Source organism: Oncorhynchus kisutch, linkage group LG12 (genome assembly GCF_002021735.2).
Source record: "Oncorhynchus kisutch isolate 150728-3 linkage group LG12, Okis_V2, whole genome shotgun sequence".
NCBI classification, from domain to species: Eukaryota; Metazoa; Chordata; class Actinopteri; order Salmoniformes; family Salmonidae; genus Oncorhynchus; species Oncorhynchus kisutch.
In genome coordinates, this window is record NC_034185.2 from 13,749,003 (window position 1) to 13,763,304 (window position 14,302).

Below are 14,302 nucleotides of genomic sequence, written 5' to 3' on the forward strand. Positions count from 1 at the left end.
TGGCAAAGGATCAGAAACTTTCCATTAGAAGTTAAGCTCGGGAATTTGGGGAATTTTGCTTAAATTCATCAAGAAAGTTAGCTTATAACAGTGAACACTTTTTGTGGGATACATATAAGGCAATTCTAGGTCTCAATGGAATTGCAACCCTCTGCATGCACAGTGCATTCTTCCATCACATGTGCAGTGCACTCTTCCATCACATGTACAGCTGATACTCAAGATCCTGCACACTAATGAGATGCTATTGAGCCCACACTACTACACTGTCTTAGCCAAGGACTACATGCTTTCTTGTACATTTTGATTACAATACTGGGTGGGCTGAATATATTTTATATGTCAACTAGTAAATAGTAGCCATCTGGCCAAGTGCATAAAGTTCCCTCAGCGCTCACAACAAGCAACCTGGATTCACCTGGTCAGTCTATGTCATGGAATGAGCAGGTGTCCTTAATGTTTTGTACACTCAGTGTATATAGTTTACTTACTTATTGCTATTTTTAGAACTATATTGATATTGATTACTGTATTGTTGGGTTTAGATCTTGCAAGAAAGGCATTTCACTGTATGTGCATGTGACATTAAAACTTGACATTTGAAGATAAAGCTTAGTCCTAGACTAAAAAGCTATTTCAATGGAGATTATTTTTAATCCAAGACTAGGTTGAATCTGTGTATGGGAAACCAGCCCTGTCGGAACAACATTTCCTCCAGTCAGCCCAGTTCTTACTTAATTATTCTAACAAAATATTCAAATATGCAATGTTTCATTAGTGCACCTAAAGTAGGCCGATAGTGCACTAAGGTCCAGGTGAATGACAAACTGATGCCTGTTGGCTATCTTGGCGCAGGTGAAAAAGCAACAGTGGTGTCATTTTACCTCCGGGTCAGTTGGCTTGGTGGAGTATCAATGCAAGTGTGTTACAGGGTCACAAAGGGATATCCGTGATGTATATTTTATAATCTAGCACCATTATGTGATGGGGACGATTACCTATGGGGTCAGTCTAGCATAGATAGCCTGGTTACCAGCCCAAACGCCAGGAGCAGTGTGGGCGTTAAGTGCCTTGCTCACAGGCACAAAGGCAGGTGATGGCATCTAGGATTTAATCCAAATCTCCTCTTCTGGCCAGAAACATCTAGGCTATTCCTTGTTGTTTGGAACCAATGTGGATTCAACCAGTATATGCTCAGAGGGCCGCTTTTCTGGTGTGTGTCTACAGGTGTTTTATAATAAATTGTTGCACATGTAATAGGTCTATGTTCGGTTTCCCACAAGTGTTGGTATAAGAACGTTGATTCAATACAGTGTTTAAATGTTTAATAGGGTTGGAGAGGCAGGTTTCAACTGCAATAGATGAATAATTTATAATATGGGGGGTATCAACAGTGTGTGTGTGTGTGTGTGTGTGTGTGTGTGTGTGTGTGTGTGTGTGTGTGTGTGTGTGTGTGTGTGTGTGTGTGTGTGTGTGTGTGTGTGTGTGTGTGTGTGTGTGTGTGTGTGTGTGTGTGTGTGTGTGTGTGTGTGTGTGTGTCTGTGTCTCTGAGAGTGCTTTACTTTTGTGTTGGACTGAAAGTGTTGCACAACATACTGCCATACCTGCTGTCACCAGTCTTTCTCCCTGGGGTGTGTTACCTGGGCTGGGCAGATTCCAGCTGTAGCCTCAGCCCTCCTCTCAGAAAGCCACTCAAACGACATGGATAATGCTACGCTATTGGTTTAATTCAAAAAATTGCCTCTGAACTCTTGACAAGGACATTTGGACTCATATAATGATTTGTTTACGGTATTAGTTTGTAGGGAAATGTCCTGGTGATGCAGACATAGGTTGCCTCACCTCAGAGAGACGGTGGCGGAGTGAGAGTGTTATTTTAACCGGGACCTTGCTCAAAGTTGCCCCAGCAAGTTCCATTTGACCGATTCCTGGGAGATTTGGAACGGATTCAATAACGAAGGCGTTATCATGGTAAGTACTCCGTCTCTCTCTAATGTATTTCTTTGACTATAATTAGTGTATGGCAGGCGGCTTGGCTGAACTTTGGGATTTGTCTAACAGATGAACTGGGCGTGTTAAATGGGAAACAGAAAGGAATGCAACATTGACATTTTGGTCGACTGTTTCAGGATTAGTTTACCTGTTGCGCGCCAAGGCTTTTACAAAGGGCACTGTATTTGATGTCAATATTTGATAAACAGCCTAGGGAATGCATCTGTGTGACTTGGGTTATATTTATTGGTGATATATCAATTGTCTTTTCTTTCAATGTTTATTTAGGCCTATATTCTATTATATGTTATTATATCACATTATTATTTTGTAATTACAGGTATGCAATGTCTAGCCTATGATTAGGCTATATCAATGATAAAAACATATTGCAAAGTAGCATAATAACAATGACAATCGCACTTTAGGCCTAATAGCTGACATTTAGGTGCATAAATAACTTAATTAAGTGGAAAGAAATAGGCTATGTGTAAATATTTGTTCATTTGCCTTGTGGTTATGGTCATTCTATTGACAAATAGACAAAACAAACAGACAAACAACAACTACATGTTATCCTGAGGCAGACAGTTATTTGAAGGGTTAACTACAGTTCTCAACTGCTTATGGAAAGACTGACTTGAGCAGCCCGCCAACAGTGGCACACTTTGAAACCAGACGATTCAAAAAAGGAACAGGCAAGCCTACAAATCGAATGCGTCATCTCCCGAGGGAAACGTTTGCCGGATATTTTACCACCAGGCTGCGTATGCGCGCCGTTCCGCACAGAAATAATGATCAAACTTCAACTCAGCCTGCACACATATCTTCGATTCCACTTTCAACCCGTCTTCCTCTTGTTCTGCTTGCTTTTTCTGTTAGTCAGACATGGAAAATACTTTTACAAAGAAAACGAGAGAAAGACTATTATCATACTGACTATATTGTGAGACTGACTTATTCTGTACTTGACAGCTGTTCATTTTGGGTTTTAAATATTGGAGTTTTCCTCTAATTTAAGGTAAGTTGTTCTTTAGATTTCTCTGTCACTGGAGTATGGAAGCAGTTGAACATGTTGGAGGTCTTATATCTATCATGTACTTATATTTAGATTGAAAAATATATTTTCATATATAGGGGAACATGGGGTAACAAGCCCCCCCTAAGAACAATGTTTAATTGCTGACACAAAAAAACGTTTGGTAAAACTTTGGAATGGGAATGATTGTCATACTTAGGCAAGCAAACTATGAAGAGGAGTAAGTGGCTACACTTTTTGGGTTATTTAATGACATTTCGTTTTTAGAAAATGACAGTTTTCCCAAGTACAAGGGTACCCCCCCCCCCCCCATCTGAAGATTACTGTGTTAAAATCAATTTAATACATTTTATTTTGATACTTTAGAATAATTAAATGCTTAAGTCTTGGTATCTTGTTTGACTTAAATACATCAAATATTGAAACAAAATGGCATTGCACATCTCACTATTAATATCCTCACTATGATGAGGTTTTGATGTAAGGCCTCTATTTTCTTTATCGCTCCAGATCATTCTAAAGTGTCTAAAAATGACTGTGTAACTCAATGAAGTTACTTGTAGATGATTTGGACATTATTTGTAAAATACTAATTTAGGTAGCATAGACTTGCATTAGATTGCCGGGGGGTCAGTTGCCCCATTGGAGGGGTGGACCAGTTGCCCTCAAAACCCTCAACTTAAATGTTACTGCTTTAATCAAAACTGATTCCTATTTTTCTTTCTAAACAAGTGGATTAGTTATATTTAGTCTCCAGGTTACTACAAGCTTTACTCCGTTGATCTAACTCCGTGCACGTAGGTGGAGTGGGATTGTTGGATTAGTGGACACCTTTTGGTAACATGGTATCCTCGCCAGTCCCACGGCCATTCACAAGGGGGCGATAGCACAGGTTTTTTTTGTGAAAACAAGGAAGAATTGCCTTCCCTTGCTTGTAGCCGCTATCTTTAGCTTGGCTAAAGATTTAGCAAGCTAGCTAGCCTTTTTAGCTTCACACATACACACAAGAAAAAAATCTGATTTATAATTTTTATGCCCTAGCAAAAAATATGCCCTAGCAAATATTCTTATACTTGCCGATGATTGAACTTAAAACATTATCGCAGTTTGATATGCTGCTTGTGTATTCATTCCCATATCAGCTAAAACATTGTGTTTTGGTCACAGAGTAAAAAAGCACATGGCTAGCTAGTTGGCTACAGCAGTTTCTACCATTTCACAATATCCTGTATTCACTAGATATTACTTTTAAACAAAACACCTTTTTGGGTGGATTCTTGTTGTTTGAACAATGGCTGAGATTATATTTAGTTATCAATGAAAAATAGGCTACTTTGATGAATAGCCTATATATAGCCCATATATCAAATCAAGGAACCAAGCCATACTGCCCCCACGACTGCAGAAGGAATGATACAGTGTGAAAATGTTCAGGTAGTAAAAAAGTATGTTGAATGCCAGAGCGTATTAAAAGTATGTTGAATGCCAGAGCGTATTAAAAGTATGTTGAATGCCAGAGCGTATTAAAAGTATGTTGAATGCCAGAGCGTATTAAAAGTATGTTGAATGCCAGAGCGTATTAAAAATATGTTGAATGCCAGAGCGTATTAAAAGTATGTTGAATGCCAGAGCGTATTAAAAGTATGTTGAATGCCAGAGCGTATTAAAAGTATGTTGAATGCCAGAGCGTATTAAAAGTATGTTGAATGCCGGAGCGTATTAAAAGTATGTTGAATGCCAGAGCGTATTAAAAGTATGTTGAATGCCAGAGCGTATTAAAAGTATGTTGAATGCCAGAGCGTATTAAAATTATGTTGAATGCCAGAGCGTATTAAAAGTATGTTGAATGCCAGAGCGTATTAAAAGTATGTTGAATGCCAGAGCGTATTAAAAGTATGTTGAATGCCAGAGCGTATTAAAAGTATGTTGAATGCCAGAGCGTATTAAAAGTATGTTGAATGCCAGAGCGTATTAAAAGTATGTTGAATGCCAGAGCGTATTAAAATTATGTTGAATGCCAGAGCGTATTAAAAGTATGTTGAATGCCAGAGCGTATTAAAAGTATGTTGAATGCCAGAGCGTATTAAAAGTATGTTGAATGCCAGAGCGTATTAAAAGTATGTTGAATGCCAGAGCGTATTAAAAGTATGTTGAATGCCAGAGCGTATTAAAAGTATGTTGAATGCCAGAGCGTATTAAAAGTATGTTGAATGCCAGAGCGTATTAAAAGTATGTTGAATGCCGGAGCGTATTAAAAGTATGTTGAATGCCAGAGCGTATTAAAAGTATGTTGAATGCCAGAGCGTATTAAAAGTATGTTGAATGCCAGAGCGTATTAAAATTATGTTGAATGCCAGAGCGTATTAAAAGTATGTTGAATGCCAGAGCGTATTAAAAGTATGTTGAATGCCAGAGCGTATTAAAAGTATGTTGAATGCCAGAGCGTATTAAAAGTATGTTGAATGCCAGAGCGTATTAAAAGTATGTTGAATGCCAGAGCGTATTAAAAGTATGTTGAATGCCAGAGCGTATTAAAAGTATGTTGAATGCCAGAGCGTATTAAAATTATGTTGAATGCCAGAGCGTATTAAAAGTATGTTGAATGCCAGAGCGTATTAAAAGTATGTTGAATGCCAGAGCGTATTAAAAGTATGTTGAATGCCAGAGCGTATTAAAAGTATGTTGAATGCCAGAGCGTATTAAAAGTATGTTGAATGCCAGAGCGTATTAAAAGTATGTTGAATGCCAGAGCGTATTAAAAGTATGTTGAATGCCAGAGCGTATTAAAATTATGTTGAATGCCAGAGCGTATTAAAAGTATGTTGAATGCCAGAGCGTATTAAAAGTATGTTGAATGCCAGAGCGTATTAAAATTATGTTGAATGCCAGAGCGTATTAAAAGTATGTTGAATGCCAGAGCGTATTAAAAGTATGTTGAATGCCAGAGCGTATTAAAAGTATGTTGAATGCCAGAGCGTATTAAAAGTATGTTGAATGCCAGAGCATATTAAAAGAAGCTGTCCCTTTTCTAACTAAAAATTAAATTGCAACACTCCGAATCTTGCGTCGGCGTAGAGCTTGCACTAAGCTTAATGGTACATACATAAAACATTTATAGATGTAATACTATATAATATAATACTATATTATATAACATTTGATAAATTATGAAATATTAGATCAAATTAACTCGTTTTGTTAGTGACTTACACTACCGGTCAAAAGTTTTATAACACCTTCTCATTCAAGGGTTTTTCTTTATTTTTTAGTCATTTCTACATTGTAGAATAATAGTGAAGACATCAAAACTATGAAATAACACATATGGAATTATGTAGTAACCAATACAGTGTTAAACAAATTCTTCAAAGTAGCCACCCTTTGCCTTGATGACAGCTTTGCACATTCTTGGCATTCTCTCAATCAGCTTCCCCTGGAATGCATTTCCAACAGTATTGAAGGAGTTTCCACATATGCTGAGCACTTGTTGGCCGCTTTTCCTTCACCCCTGCGGTCCAACTCATCCCAAACCTTCTCAATTGGGTTGAGGTTGGGTGATTGTGGAGGCCAGATCATCTGATGCAGCACTCCATCACTTTCCTTCTTGTCCAAATAGCCCCTACACAGTCTGGAGGTGTTGTGGGTCATTGTCCTTTTGCCATGCTGGTTAAGTGTGCCTTGAATTCTAAATAAATCACTGACAGTGTAACCAGCAAAGCACCCCCACACCTCCTCCTCCATGCTTCACGGAGGGAACCACACATGTGTAGATTATCCATTAACCTACTATACGTCTCACAAAGACACAGAGGTTGGAACCAACATTTTCAAATTTGGACAAAGGACAGATCAAAGGACAGATTTCCACCGGTCTAATGTCCATTGCTCCTGTTTCTTGGCCCAAGCAAGTCTCTTCTTCTTATTGGTGTCCTTTAGTAGTGATTTCTTTGCAGCAATTCGACCATGAGGGCCTGTTTCACACGGTCTTCTCTGAAACAGTTGATGTTGAGATGTGTCTGTTACTTGAACTCTATGAAGCATTTATTTGGGCTGCAATTTCTGAGGCTGGTAACTCTAATGAACTCTGCAGCAGAGGTAACTCTGGGTCTTCCTTTCCTGTGTGGGTCCTCATGAGAGCCAGTTTCATCATAAAACTTTACGGTTTTTGCGACTGTACTTTAAGAATCTTTTAAAGTTCTTGAAATTTTGCGTATTGACTGACCTTCATGTGTTTAACACTTTTTTGGTTACTACATGATTCCATATGTGTTTTTCATAGTTTTGATGTTTTCGCTAATATTCTACAATGTAGATAAAGAAAAAGCTTGAATGAGTAGGTTTTGTAAAACTTTTAACCGGTATTGTACATTTTTTAGATGAGACAGATAAAAATTGTAGTCGAGGAAGAGTAGTGGCAGCAAGGGTGTTAAAAAATTGGTGACATAAAGTGGTTTCTGTTAGAATTACACCACGTTACCCAATTAAATTTTTTGGGGGAAATGCTCTAAAATATGAATTATTTGCATAGGTGCATGTTAATTTGCAACAGAGCTAAATAGTATGTATTTTAGGATGATTATATATTATATTTGTGTTTTATGGTCTATAGGTTTAAATGTTTTAAAGCCTAAAACATGTTCACAAGCGGCATAAAGACTCTGAATGATATGGTACTTGGCTCTTGGGTGAGTTGAGCTCCTATAACAAAGGTATTATTAGTACTGCTCTTTGCATGCTTTCATTATGTTGAGAGCTGCACAAAATCTGACATTGACAAAGCAAATAACCCTTGGACTCTCTGACCCTTCCTTCCTTTCGCCTATCTGCAATATTCACTGTGCCGTACACACGTAACTTACACTGTATACAGTAACACTTACTTAAAGCCCGTAGGTACCTACACTGTAAGCAGTAACACGTTGCTTAAAGCCTGTAGGTATAATGCATTATAATGACGTTCTAATCCATTGTAAGACTATAGGCACAAATGAGCCTCTTTACTGTCTTGTTATCCTATTATAATCATCCTGACTAAAATAACAGCCTATTTGAGTCACTTGAAAATCTCCTACATACAGTAGAGAGGGACAAAACAGCCTCATAACAAGGCATTGTAAATAAAGGCTCATACATGCTTACAACAAGTTATAATGCATTATACCTGCAGATTTTAAGTAAATGGTAACCTCTTATGCTTATGCATGTGCAGCGTATGCATGTGTATTGGCACTGGCAGTCAGTGAGTATGTACTGGTACTGTAAAGACATGTCTAATTAGTTCTCTGTCTGCCTCTACGACTACAGTCTCAGACCCCAGAAGAGCACAGTACTGGTGTCTTGGGCCGGATCGGGAGCTGGTTCTCCCCCTGGAAAGAAAGAGGGAGCCCCAGGAGTCCAAGTGACGATGCCTCTCAGTCCCAGACGGAAGACCAGAGCCCCAGGCCACAAGGAGAGGGGGCCCAGGAGGAGCCTGTGAGGGGAGAAGAGGAGCAGCAGAAGGAGGGACAGAATTCCCAGCCTGCCCAGCGGCATCTCTCCAGGGTTTTTGAGGAGTGGAACACGGCGGACGCCAGAGCGTCTACCCACAGGGACAGCCCCCTCTCTGCAGCCAGCAGCCACAGCGAGTGGGGAGAAGGAGGAGGTCCTAGGGAGGAGGAGTGGTGGATTGCCTCGCAGGGAGAGGAAACGGAGGAGGAGGGGGGAAAGAGCAGTGGAGCGAGCGGGAATCCTGCCCCGAAGAGGAATGCCAGCCATCTGACACGTGTTCTTTCATCTGCCCTTGAAGAGGGAGTGGCCTGGGAGGACTTTGACCGACAGGAACACACCCAGGCCCTGCCCCGAGCCCAAGTCCAGGCAGGCAAGAGGCTGCATGTGTACCTGGAGGAGACGAGCCTGAGCCTGAGCCAGAACGGAACGAACACCCACACAAAGCAGGAAGTGCCCCACGCCATCATCACCACCAGGGTGAAGAAAAGACTTCAGGTGGTTTCCAGAGCAAAATCATCCAAGAGTGTTGACTTGTCATCAGAGAACACCAATACAAAGGAGAGGACAGAGGAGCGCAAAAGGATTTGTCTCAAAGCTGCTATAGGGATCAAAGGTCATAGCAGTTACAGTGCCCTGGTGGGAGTGTCACTGAAGTCCCCCACAGAGACACAGACGAGCTCACAGACCATCCCTGAGCTCTCTGGTGAAGAGGAGTCAGACAGAGACACAGACACGATGGGCCGTAAGAACTCAGGCAAGAGGCGGACCAGGAAGAACTCCTCTGGAGACGGAGGAGGAGCCAGTTCTCAGGAGAATACACCCACCAAAACCCAGCCTGGAGCCGAGAACTCACCTACATCATCAGAATATAACACACCTAAACCTGGAGACTCCACCCCCTCCTCTTCTAAAGACGAACATGCTTCAGTTCCCCCAAAAATATGCAGAGGGAAGGAGAGGGAGGAAGCCCAGGAGGACCTAGACGCACCAGTACACGCCACCCTGGTGGCCGTGGTGGACGGGGAAGGGGACATGGACATAGACATGGTCGACGACACTAGCCCATGTCGGGTGGAGAGGCGCACGGAGAGCGCCGAGTCCAAACGCAGGAGCGTGAAGGTGTCACACAGCGAGGTGAAGTTCTTTGCGAAGAAAGTAATGGTGAACTCGGAGCAGCCACTGAGTCCAGAGGGAGATGGAGGACACATAGCCATGAGCTTTGAGAAAGGAGGAGTGGCTACAGGAAAGGTCACGGAGGGTCATGATACAGCTAAGGGAAAGGGCAAGGTGGAACCGAAGGTGACCAAGAGGTGAGTTGTGTTTACCTGACTACTAGATTACTGTATCGTTGGATAACCTACTTCCTGACTACGCAGTTTAGGAATCAGATATGTTATTTAAATACTTTAAATATCTCTGTTTATAGCAAAAAAAGTTAAATAATGATATTCTACCTGTAAAGGGAAAACTCTTTGTAGTGCATCAAAATATGTCCTACATTTGTTGGCATTTCAACCACTAACTCCACTTAGCTCAAAGTATTTTCAAAACACTAAATCCATTGAGATAGATTTTGTATGTGATATAGAACAAATGTAGTGTATTTACAGCTAGATCAATTGAATATCAGGGTTTTTGTTCATATTGAGACAGAAAACATGCTTCTTTGTTTTCATTCGTCACAGACCACCTGATTTAAAGAAAGTGGACAAGGAATCCAAGACTCCTCAGCCTATTGGGAGGATCGCAGATAGGATCAGCCTTTTCGAGGGGAGAGCGATGGGGGTTGCCAGTCCCAGTAAGACTTACCCCAGGAGTGCAGATGTTTCTCCCACCAGGAAAGTCACAGAGCAGCTAAGAACAAATGTAAACCGAGAGCTCAGGTTGCCAGATCAGCGGGAGAAATCGGTGGAACGTGGCGATGCCAGGTCCAGCTCGGCCCCCCCTGTTCGGGAGAAATTAAAAACGATACGGGAGCGGGCGAGGAACTTTGCAGAGGCTCAGAAGGTGGATGATAAAACAATGGTACCCCAAAAGTCCTCTAGTATTGCAGGAATAGCTGAAAAGTCTACAGATTCTGCTGTGTCAAATACAACAAAACAGGACATTCAGGGAAAACTGGCCAGCAGGGAAAAGACTCCTACTCGGAGCACCCCAAAGGCAGAGATAACCTTGAAACCAGCGGAGCCAGATACCACCCCAGTAGGGGTCATGCCAGTTCCTAAAGCAGATCAGACAGACTCCAAAACAAAGGAAAAAGAGGCTACTGAAACAGTGGAGCTACCAAAGAGACCTACCAATATTGACCTAAATACTTCAGTTAAAGGGGGGAGTAGCTCAGACTCAAGCGAGCTGACACCTCAGGTGGACTCAACCAATGAGGTCAGCCCACAATCCAAAGCCAACAGCAGACAAAACTCCAGGTCAAAGAGACGGAAAAGCAAAGGAGGGGAGTCAGCCAATCACCTGAACCCGAGCTGTGACATGAAACAGGAAGTGACAAACACTGAGCAGGAAGTGGTCAACAGCAAACAGGAAGAGGCAGGCACCACAAAGAAAATGGCCACTGCATTTGAGCAGGACGTTAATACAGTTACATCGCCACAATACAGTCAATCTGTAGACGTAAAATCAGATGTTAAAAAAGAGTCTGTTAGTGAAAATAGCCAACAAGTAGTCATTAAAAAGCCAGCAGCCTCAGACAAGCCGATCAAGTCATTGTCAGATGAAAAGGAAAATTCTAACAAACCGTTAAAGGAAAAGATGCAATCACCCACACCTCCAAACGTCAACAAAGACAATAAAATGGCTACCTCTGATCCTATCAGTGTAAGAAAGGGGCCCAATGATAAAACTGACATTCTACCCTCACAGAGTTCCAAGGGAGAGAAGGCAGAGGTGGGAAGCTCTGAGACGACCTCTACCATTAAGATAAATCCAAATGTTTCCAAGGACAACAGCGAAACATCCCTGTCTTCACATTTGCCTAAGAATAAACAGACTCTTGTTCAAGACCCCTCTCGTGTGGAGAAAGGCTCACCTGTCCCACACGCTAAAGTCGACAACAGACCAATGCAGCCTGAAAAGAAAGCGGTGGAAATGGTAAAACAGCCTGAGAAAAATACAGATACAAAGTCAGAGAAGGATTTGCCTTCAGGCAGTAGACAATACACCCCTGAGACAGCTGCTACTAAAGCTGTCCCAACCTCTGTAGCTCCTATTAAACCTCCAGCCTCACTGACTCCTACACAGCCTTCTCAGTCAGATAAAACTGCCAGTGTTGTCACTCAGATTGATGAGACAGCGATGGGAAAAAAGAGTGATAAATGTGCAATCGAGCCTCCTAAGGAAGGGTCGTCTACACGTGTGCCTGAGCAGAAAACAAAATCGGATCATCAGGACCCTGTATTAGAAAAGCAGCAAACCAATGTCTCAAAGCAGACCCAGTCTTTAATGTCATCTGAGGCGAAGACAGATAAACCTAGCCACGACACACTGACACACAGAGTGAGGCCTACCCCAGAACCCACCCCCTCAATGCCTAGCACTACAGTGCCAGTAGTAGAGAAGGACACCTCTGTAAAAACAGAAAACAAGGCCTCAACACCTACAGCGGTAGATTCTGCTCAGATTCCTTCGGAGACCAAAGCCCGAGAAAAAACAAAGGGTCAGGGGGAGAAAGAACTACCTGGGCCAAAGCCGAAGAGCAGTGAGGGGTCAAGTCTGGATGTTGGGAAGGAGAACTCCACTGCTGTAAAAACAGAGAGCAAGGCCTCAAAACCTACAGTGGTAGATTCTGCTCAGATTCCTTCGGAGACTAAAGCCAGAGAAAAGACAAAGGGTCAGGGAGAGAAAGAACTACCTGGGCCAAAGCCGAAGAGCAGTGAGGGGCCAAGTCTGGATGTTGGGAAGGAGAACTCCACTGCTGTAAAAACAGAGAGCAAGGCCTCAAAACCTACAGCGGTAGATTCTGCTCAGATTCCTTCGGAGACCAAAGCCCGAGAAAAAACAAAGGGTCAGGGAGAGAAAGAACTACCTGGGCCAAAGCCGAAGAGCAGTGAGGGGTCAAGTCTGGATGTTGGGAAGGAGAACTCCACTGCTGTAAAAACAGAGAGCAAGGCCTCAAAACCTACAGCGGTAGATTCTGCTCAGATTCCTTCGGTGACTAAAGCCAGAGAAAAGACAAAGGGTCAGGGAGAGAAAGAACTACCTGGGCCAAAGCCGAAGAGCAGTGAGGGGCCAAGGCTGGATGTTGGGAAGGAGAACTCCACTGAAAAGACTATAGCCCCAGAGGTAAAAAAGTCAGAGGATGTGAAGGAGGGGAACACTCTACCAAGCCAATCACAGAGTGAGGACAGAGAAAAGACAGTGATGTTGCCCAATGGAAAGCTAGCAGAGGGAAAATGGGATGCACTTGAACAAAAGTCATCTACTAGTGGTTGTACTACTACTGTGCAAGAAAGGACAACTGATGAAAAGCAAGGAATTGTGGTAACAAATCCTACACTGGTTGGGAATGTCGAGATCCACCCGGTAACACAACTCAAGACAACCAATGAGAAATCAACATTTTTCCCCAGTCCAGGCAAAGTTCCGAAGATACTCTCTTCTACTGAAACCACCAAAAAACAGAGCCCAGTCTCTCCCCAACATCCATCCCTGAATAAGCTCCCCTTACTGGGGGGCAGTGGCAGTGGCTTGCCACTCCAACGCGACACCCCCTCCAGCTGGCTAGACGTGGACCATTGCTTTCCCAAGCCGAAGCTCCTCCGCCCCGCTGAACCCAAGCTCAGCTCATCGGTCAGCGAGAGCAACCTCTTGGACACGTCCGGAGAACTGGACGACGATGACTTCATCGAGAACATAAAACGCCTTGGCGTGCCTTTCTCATTGCCACCGCGGCAGAACCACCACCACCATCCTCCCAAGCCACCGTTCGCAATGCCCGCTATCCGGGAGGACCGCTTCGAGAAGACCTTTGACCCAGAGGAGTTCCAGTTCGGCCTGAGGAGGAAGAGGGAGTTTTCTGTGGAGACGACCCAGAGTCTTCTGCCTAAGCTCCAGAGGAACCAGGTCAAAGGGGAGCTGAAGCCGGCCAGGGCCAGCATCACAGACCGGGACAGGGGCAGCATCCTACTCAAGAGCCTCGACACCCGTTCCAGGCTCCTCTTGGAGAGGGAGAAGACCACCATGGAGGAGGGCGAGGAGAAGAGGAAGGAAGGTGGTGAGGGGGAGGAGAAGGAAGAGGAGGAGGCGAAGGTGGTGAAACCTCGTATGTCACGCTTGGAGGGGAGCTGTATCCTTAGTAGCCTGAACAGCTCCTCCACCCGGGGCAAGAGGCCCGGAGTTCAACTCCAGATGGACACCACTCTGGGTGGGGAGGTGTCTCCCACTGAGGCCCCTCACCTCCAGCCCAGCCCTTCACCAGTCACTAAGCCATCCCAGACTACCCCCCCTTTCTCTGGGGAGCTCAGACAGGCATTGGCCAAACAGCCCAGCCCTCTACCACCAGTCCTCCAGACTTCCCCCACTTCCTCTGGGGAGGCTACCATCCAAAGTCGTAACCTGGGGAACAGGCCCACTGCCCAGACTGCTGTGGTCAGTGACTCAGCTTCTCCGTTCCCGTCCTTTAACGACATCAAGCTGCCGGAGTATTTAGAGAAGTACCTTCCTCTCCGAGAGCCTGCTGGGAAACTAGAGCTGAGCACAGGGCAGGAACTGCTCAACTCAGAGGTAGGTTTTCGACAACTCTCAATTCTATTGAGTAGTGCTTGCATCCCACAC

General features: G+C 43.5%; 1 protein-coding gene across 3 annotated transcripts in view; it reads left to right on the plus strand.

Moving 5' to 3' along the window:
* Window positions 1-1,656: 1,656 nt before the first annotated feature.
* Window positions 1,657-14,302, plus strand: part of LOC109901328 (beta/gamma crystallin domain-containing protein 1) — a 48,387-nt gene continuing 35,741 nt past the window's right edge. For 2 of the 3 annotated variants that reach the window (XM_031836918.1, XM_031836919.1), the window contains exons 1-3: window positions 7,639-7,716; window positions 8,336-9,828; window positions 10,204-14,251. In XM_031836918.1, coding sequence (XP_031692778.1) covers window positions 7,666-7,716; window positions 8,336-9,828; window positions 10,204-14,251 — 5,592 coding nt within the window. In that variant the 5' untranslated portion in view covers window positions 7,639-7,665. Of the gene's footprint in view, window positions 1,972-7,638; window positions 7,717-8,335; window positions 9,829-10,203; window positions 14,252-14,302 lie in introns of those variants that run through there. The other variant, XM_031836920.1, reaches the window with a different exon arrangement.